Here is an 8,428-nt window from a genome sequence, read left to right as displayed (position 1 = left end):
GCCCCTAGCTCAACCCAGTCGTCACAACGTCTTCTCCAGCCCATTCCTGGTCCCGGGAATGGGAGGGCCGCAGCGCGAAGATCCGTCGGCGTCGCGGCCAGACGCAGGCGCAGTGCCGCCCGGGTCCGCGGGCGGGGAAGGTCGGGCCGCGCAGGCCTCACCTCCGCAGCACTCCGCCCAGCAGCGAAGCGTTGAGACACTCGGGCGGTGAGAGGCGCCGCTGTACTTCCGCCACCGTGACCTTGTACTTCGAGGTGGAGCTGAGGAGCGAGAGGCGACCCGGAACTGAACAGAAGACTTCGTTGGGGTTCACGACGCCACCGAAGAGGTTGTCCTTGTTAATGGGGATGGCGGAGACGGCGTTGCTGTTGGACTTGGACAGGGACACGGGGCCTGCGGAGACAGACCGGAGGCCGTGTGTGGGAGCCGAGGATCCCGCCCCAGAGCTGCCGGGCACGCCTCTCCTCCCGGCCAGGGCAGGCGCCCCGGCTTGCGCGGCAGCCCCCCTTTTCTTCCAGCCCTGAAAACTGCATGGCTCTTCCCCACCTCCTGCCCTCCTCCGTCCTGGGATCAAGACTTCTCCTCGGCGCGCCTCCCCCCCCGGCCTGGAGGTGCCCGCACAGCCCACCGGCCAGGCCTGTGCTTCTGCCCAGACCCTGTCCTGTTAGTCAGGGTGCTGTCTGGAGATGGTGGTGCAGCTGTGAGCCGCTGAGCGCCAGCGTCCGAGGACGGGGGGCCCTAGACAAGGTGCTCCCGCACGGGCTTGGGGTGCAGGGGCGGGGATGACGTTTGCAAACCAAGAGCAAGCCAACTACGCGTCCTTTGGAGTTTGGTGGAATGAGGGGTTGAGTGTTGGGGGGAAATGACTTCATAAACCTGTCATTAAAATCAGCCCAGCGTTTAGATGGCAAATCAGCCTGTAAATGAGCATTTTGAGTTTTAAGGCAGCACCAAGCTGGGAAGTGGTCTGTTGACACACACAACACGTGCCCCGTCCTTTGGAGAAATAGGCCCTTTCCTATGTTTAGTTTTGAGAACGACTCGAGTTTTGAAGAGCCATCCCAAGCCCCGTTTTGTACTAGAAGGAAGGCTACACGGGCCCACCACGGAATACTTTGGTTGAGCAAATAGTTCTGCTCACGAGTCCTCATTGGGAAGGCAGGGAGGATAGATACCTCACTAGCTAAATTCATTAGCTCTTCATTGTCGGACCCATCATAGTTAGAAAAAAAATTTCAAGACCAGCAGAAAGTGTACTAACGTTACATTTCTCGACACCAATATGATTCAGATGCATTCGTAACCATTTAAGTACCGTATGCGTTTGTATTTTTAAAATCCCACATGGAGACATATATAATAATGTGTAAACATTCTCATTGCCTTACTCCTCCCTCTTTAATGGGATATTCTAGATGTATGGGGAGGTGGGGGGGCTCTAGTTTTGGATAGATCACTTGTGACATTAATAGCTCTGGGGAGGCTAATAGAGACAATAGGAGTTAAACGAACTCTTGAGAGATTACTAATAAAAGAGCCAATTATCATGTCGACTTGGAAAGAGCATCTCTTAAGATTTATCCCTTGCACATCTAATTTGATGTGACAAAGACTTCACAGATGCAAAAATGAAACTCTAAACTGGCTAACAAACTGATTGGGGTTAGAAATGAAACGAGAACAGTTTTATATAGCATCGTCCTCTGGTGGTGCCTAGAATCCTGAAATGTAACATTGCCACCATAACAACAACAACAACAACAAAAAAGCTGCTGTGAATAGCATTTAATCCAGTAAACTTTATTTCTACTCACTAAATACAATACAAATTACAGATCCATCCAAATCACTGGACACTTAAAACAACTTTTGCTTTGAACAATTATGCTAACAATCCTGACATCTTCAAGATGCTAATTTTAACCAAAAGCCAAATTTTTGTTAACCTAATTCACAAAGTTTAAAAACCCTTAAAGAGCTAATGAGAAATTAAGTGGAAAATCATGGAAGGTTTTTTTTTTTTTTTCACTCTGTTAAGGAATGCTATGTCTCTTTATCATCTGCCCTTATATCAATAGTAAATTATTTGCACTGTTTTAGCATATCACTTCTTAACAATCCTGGCCACTCACACAAACTATTAAAACGTTTCAAAATTGAAATGCCACTTCCAAATCGGTTAAACTATTACACATTTTATGTGTTTGTCCAGATATCATTAAACTAAATTAAATAATCAAATCATGAATCAGAACAAAGCTAGCCTGTTGCCATTGCTAACCTACTGAAAGCCGATCATTCAAGCATTGCTGTTCTATGCCTGTTTGCTAATTCTGAGCCTTTAGGAAAATCGTATTTGAAAAAAATAAATACAGCTCTGCCAGTTCTTTTAAATAGCACTATGCCTGTAAGGACATGCTTGGAATGCAAAAGGAAATGGCTTACCTTTCTTAATTACAGTTTGATCTGGGATGTTAATACCCGGGTCTTCTACATGCTGCAACAAAAGGATACACATGGATGTAAGTGTATAATCAAAACAAAAGGAAATGAATATTCCGTGCAAGATGGGGGGAGGGGAAGGTGTAGAATCAAAATTCCCCCCTTAGAGTGACATTTATATATAAACATCTCATCTTGGCTTATTGGAATCTGGGGCTTTGCAACTCAAGAGGTTTCACTGCACACCCACGGCCAATTTCTCCTCCTCCAGCAAATAATTTGAGTTTGAAAGAAGTGGGGGTTGGGAATAAAACTTTCTTTGGAAATTAAAATCGAGTTCTGGAGCACCTAATCTTTTCCACAATCAGCTCAACCTTTTAAAATGCACCTAGCATTACTTTGGCGCCTCAGTGGCTTCGGACTTTTAGTGATTCAAGGGCTCAGCAGCAAAAGCCAGGGAAACACAATAGAAATGACAGGCAGGACAGGGGTGTGCTGGAAACGCTTTAGGTAGTGTGATAAACAGCAAATGCAGATACACATCCTCACTTATGGGAAAATAATAATTTGTGTGATCTTTTTGAAAAAAGGACTACTGCCTAAATTGGATATCAGAGAGGAACATAAATGATTTTTAAAAACAAACACAAAAACGTTTGAGGTTGTTTCTGTTGTCCAACAGCAGATTTGTTGGGGTGGGGGTTTCTTTTTTTGCGGATGGATGGGTATATGTGTGTGCCAGAGTCGAAACGTGATTAGAAAGTAAAATGAAATCATGTTTTCTAATGCAGAAACTGACAGGCAATATAATGTCTGGCTGTGTTTACAAATTAGCACCAGGGCTGCTGAGATAGAAGATTTCGCAATCGTTACCAAACACAGGCATTACCATTTAAAAAACTATTACTTCCTTCTCTAGTCTTTGTCCAACAATAATACTGATTCAAACATTTTCCATTCTGTCTTGGATTTATGCTCCTGTTAATTGTGCCTGATCGCAATGATTCCGGGTGGATGGTACTAAGTTGCTTTATTACAGGTTTTATTATACTCAATGCTCTCATTTGTAACTTGCCTAAAGTGCTTCTGGATTTAAGTATAATTAAATTGAGAAATGTTCAGAAATGAGTACTGCTGCAGTTCTTGTGTTTTAACTATATGGGGAAATATGATCCCTTTATGCATGCACCCTAAACTCATAAAGTAAATGTAGTGTGGCATAATACTTTTATTTGTGTTATTTCTAGACCTTGTCCATACAGGGAAGACTGTTAAGTTTAAAACCCCACTGAGATATTAATGATTAAATAATTTTCACCATCGATTTGATTTTCTTAAATATTTAGCAGTCATTCTTATTAAAGGTTAACTGTTGCAGCAATGGGAAAATTGAAAACAACCCTTTTCCTGACCCAAATTCCTTTGAAAGAATTTTTTTCTTAAAAGGTGGGGAAGGGAGGGGGAGAGCAGCAACTGGGTTTCCTTGTTTTCATTTGATCTTTAGGTTAATTTCTCCTACTGACCAATTTCACCACAAAGAGGGACTATACAGGTGTTAAGAATTCACACCAACCACTTTCGAATTTTTGCAAAGTAGAGCAATTCTAATCCACAGTCGTCTCAAAAGCTTGCAACATTATTTTGCAATTCAAATATTTCTAAAGACCAGGATAGGAAAAGGATTCAGAGAATCTTTGGGAAGAAGTAAAATGATCACAACTTCCAGGCTTGTTTTTTAATTGCGCTTTTCTCAACTATTGCTCCTCTCATTTTCCTTCCCAAGAACTGCACAGTTTAGTATCAGCCTCTAAACACATGTTCGAACACACATACACATACAACACACTCACACAGACACACACACACACACACACACAATGCTTACTAAACCCCACATTGGATCAAGTTCCTACTTTTCTGCTTTCCATGCAAGGCTGCTAAACATAACCAACAAATTTCAGTGATTAACTGAGCTAAATGAGAGATGTAATAAATTTTCTATTTTCCTATGTAACTTCCAGTTTTAAATTCACCAAGCAAGCAGGTAAGTTCATCTGACCATTTTCTTTGCAATCTAATGCAGTAATCATTAAACTGTCAACGGACATCTTGCTGCAATATTTGATGCAGTAATTTGAAATAGCATTTCAGCAAAAATCACATCCAGATACATTTCCTCTCCAAAGAAAAGCAGCATTAATAGAGCCTTTACAGCTTTAATAAAATTATTGGCTTGTTCTAATTCCATTTCAGGAAGGTTGTGAGGAAACCATAAATATGTAGAATTGAAGCAGAGATGCTGGTTTAAATTTAATTTCAGAAAGTATTTTCAAATTATCAATAGCTGGTTTACATTGTAAAGAGTAAATGTGCTAATATCATGCTTATTAAGAGATCATTTTAAACTACACTTATTGATAACTGAATTAAAACAAGTAATGTTGCTCAATAGTTTCAGAACATTTAATTTAATATGGGGTGTAGCAGGTTCTGATAGGCGTTTGGAACCCAGCTAATGATTTATGAGGTCAGCACTTAGCACCCCTAGGAAGAGAAGAAGGCTGCATTTTAATGTCCCTCTGCTCAGATTTGCTACTTAACTCTTCCTTAATCAGGGTAGGGGATACACATAACTTTCAGATATCACTAATGCTTGTGAAATCCGGTAAAATTAATTTTTCAGTATGTCTTTTACACTTTCTTTTGAGTTGCCAGAGCATTTAATGAGCTCTTTCGGTTGAATTTTAACGTCTTTTTCAGGACAGGGGGAATCCCAGCGCCAGACTCAGAGGTGGAATTAGATCCTCTCCCAATCGAACAGTTTACTGTCTTGGCGAGGGGGAGATATTGTGACATTCATCTGATTTATTTGCGTCGGTGGAAATGGTAATGCTGGCATTGTCTGGAGGATTTCCAGGAACCATTGTTCTAGGGGCAGAACTCAACTTATTTTTAATTTTTTAAATTCGGTTGTCTATGTGAGTCCCGAAAGCGCCCGCCCCAAAAAATAAAATGAGATTTTGAAAAAGTGAACACACTGAAGAAAACCCGGGCCCACCGGCTGTGCGTCCCCGGCATCTTCTCTGGGAGGGGGGACGGGCTGCACTCCCTCTCGCGCCGTCCGCGCGGCCTCTTACCGGGACGTCCTCGATGGCGTGAGGTAAGGAGTGGATCGGGAGGTCTCCGAGTCCGGAGCCCAGCCCGTGCGGGCCGTGCAGGAGGTCCTCGTGCCGTCGGTAGTCCCTGCGAGGATCCAGGCCAGACAGCTGGTGGGGCAGCCCCCGGTGCGTGTGCAGGAGCCCAGCCTCCTGGCTCTGCCTCTGGCCGGGCCAGCCCGGGTGCTGCGGCTGCGGCTGGGCGTGCAGGGGGTTCAGGCTGTAGGGGTCGTTGACGTGGGAGTAAGGATCTTGCGACTGGGAGTAGATAGGCTGGTAGGGCGGGGGGAAGTAGGGGGGCTGGAAGTCGGCATTGGGGGTGTGGGACAGCGGCGGGGCGCTCGTGTAGGGAGATTGACCTACAGTGCCCAGCTGGGGCAACCGCGCCGTCCCGTTGCTGGTGCCGTCGTGACGGTCCTGGAAGAGAGCGAGAGGAAAGCGAAGAACAAGCAGTCAGGCGTCGGGCTCCGGCTGTCCAGGCTGAACCCCCTCCGCAGGGCCGCGTGGGAAAGCGCCCCTGCCCGGCGGCAGGCCGCAGAAGCGAGCTCCCAGGTGCTCCTTTTGGAAAATACCCCAGAGGTGAAACCGGCCCTTCCAAAAACGCGGGGAATGAGACTGGGCAAGTGCGGGGCGTAAGAGACTCTCCTCAGCTATTTCTTTCCACGGTCGGGCCGGACAGAAAAGGGCCTCCCAGAATGGAGCACCATAAGCTTCGGGGAGAAACCTCCCTTCAGCAAAATTAAAATTCCTGCTAAATATTAAACAGCAGAAGCGCCACACACACACACACACACACACACACCATTTGAACTGCGTTGTTCACCTCGTTCCATTTATTTGGAGGGAAAAATCATACGAGGGAAAAATCATACCCGTTCAAAGACTATTAGCATTTCATGACTATTTAAATAGAGACATTTCGTAGTGGGGCTATAACGAAGCACGTTTGAATGACCGGCTTAAAGAAGGTTTTAACTGCAGGTTGGGGTGGGGGGGAGACTCTGCCTTTTCCGTTCCCTCTGTTAAAAGCCCCTTTCTCCCCGGCGTCGATTTACCATATGGATGGGGACGTCTAGTCCAGGTTTAAAATAGACGCAGCCCTCTTGGGTTTAATGAGAGGGGCACCCCGGGGCGGAGGCCCCCACCCTTCCCCCCCAGCCGCAAAAGGCAGAAGAAACGCCTGACTTTCTGTTCCTCTATTGAAATTCGCTTGCAAAACAAGTGAACAGAGTTGATTCCGGGGAATGCGAACCCTCGGAGGTGCACCCCGGGCCCCTAGGGTAAGGGGCACATGGGGCTACGTTTTTTTGGGTGCAAACGGATTTAGCATCAAACGTTGAGCACATCTCAGGAACAAGTGAAGACGCAAGGAAATAAAGATGAACATGGCGAGAAACACGCCTCGGGGAGTAGCGGCGAGGTAGGTCTGCGCGCCGGGAGATGTGGAGCAGGGACCGGGGAGTTGAGGATGGAAAAGAGCAAAGAGGGAAATGCAGATGAAAGGGGCGCCCCGCTGGAAACCTGGTGGCGAAACCCGAGGTCTCGCGCAGCTCCGCCGCACCAGGTTTCCAGCCTAGAATTCCGAAGGAAACGGGGGTGGGGTGGGGGTGGGACTCACCATAGCTGAAAAACTGTGAACTAACATCTGCGAAGAGTCTGGGGTACCGAGTCAGGGTGGAAAAAAACAAGCAAGCCTGGAGAGCCCGGCTGCCCCGCAGCCCGCGGACGCCCCACACAAAAGGCGCCGGGAGTCCGGCGCCACCCTCGACTCCGGTCACCGCGCCGCCGCTCCCGCTAGCGCCGGAGCCCCGCTCTGGTCCATCCGAACTTGAACCACCGATTCGAGCGGCGCCTTCGGCAGGTCGAACCCCTCGGTCTCTATCTTGCCGGGATCGGTTGTGATTCAAAGTTCCTTAGAAAACGAAAAGCCCCCCCAAAAGAAAAAGTGTGTGTCTGTGTGTGTATGCGTGCGCGCGTGTTCCTTAATCCGTGTCTCCCCTCTTTTCTTAGTGGCGGCTCCGCTTGAGCTTCTAATAACCGCGCTGGGCAGCGTTCCTGGAGCCTCCTAATAGCAGATATTCATGACTATTAATGTTACACGAATACTTAATAAGGGAAGAATGCCTGGAAATCGAGCGTGAAGCGGAGAGGCAACTCGCGCTGGAGCCGGCGCTCAATGCAGTCCATTGACGGGAGCCTCAGTGTAGCAAATCGGAGGCGGGGAGCGGGAGCGCGAGAGACAAAAAGCGGGCGAGAGAGGGAGCGGGCGAGCGCGCGGGGGGCAGCGGCGCAGCGTCTGGCGAATCACAGGGAAGGGGCCACATTTTAAAAGGTTGCAGGGCATGCAAAAGTGAAAGAGAAAGAGGGAGCGAGGGAGACAGAGGGAGAGAGTGCAGAGAGGGAGGATGTGTCTGCGTGCGTGTGTGAGAAAGAAAGTGTGGGCGAGGGAGAGGAGCCCGGAGTGGGAAGAGGGGAGGGAGGAAAGGAGGGAGAGCCCGGCTGGAGGAAGGGAGGAAAAGCGGGAGGGAGGGGGGAGGAGGGGGAGGGGGCTGAGTCGGAGCGCGCGGAGGGGGAGGCCGCGGGGAAGGGGGAGGGGGGAAAGGAAGCGAGTGAGGACAATCGGACCTAAAAGGCTGGAGCAGACCTCGGGAGAGCGTGGGGGCCGCGTGTCGCCGGCTGGAGCTACCGGGGACCGTGTCCGGGTGTTCCACCGGCTCTCGGCACCGGAGGCGCCTCCCTGCCCTCTCCGGCCGCGAGCTCCTCCGCTCCGCAGCCGGGCCCGGGACTCGGGATTCGGCCGCGCGCCGCCTCGGCGCTCCTCCATGTCCCGG

At 48.5% G+C, this 8,428-nt stretch overlaps 1 protein-coding gene across 9 annotated transcripts in view; it reads right to left on the bottom strand.

Annotated features, from left to right (window-relative positions):
- Positions 1-8,428, bottom strand: part of TFAP2A (transcription factor AP-2 alpha) — a 22,637-nt gene that overhangs the window by 7,382 nt on the left and 6,827 nt on the right. For 2 of the 9 annotated variants that reach the window (XM_023757401.1, XM_023757400.1), the window contains exons 2-4: positions 5,481-6,014; positions 2,446-2,497; positions 162-393 (exon numbers count right to left, since the gene is read on the bottom strand). In XM_023757401.1, the coding sequence (XP_023613169.1) occupies positions 162-393; positions 2,446-2,497; positions 5,481-6,014 (818 nt within the window). Of the gene's footprint in view, positions 1-161; positions 394-2,445; positions 2,498-5,480; positions 6,015-7,215; positions 8,122-8,222; positions 8,423-8,428 lie in introns of those variants that run through there. The other 7 variants (XM_006092936.3, XM_006092934.3, XM_023757403.1 and 4 more) reach the window with 6 other exon arrangements.

Source organism: Myotis lucifugus, unplaced genomic scaffold (genome assembly GCF_000147115.1).
Source record: "Myotis lucifugus unplaced genomic scaffold, Myoluc2.0 scaffold_107, whole genome shotgun sequence".
Taxonomy (NCBI): domain Eukaryota; kingdom Metazoa; phylum Chordata; class Mammalia; order Chiroptera; family Vespertilionidae; genus Myotis; species Myotis lucifugus.
This window is presented reverse-complemented; position numbering and strand designations above follow the sequence as displayed.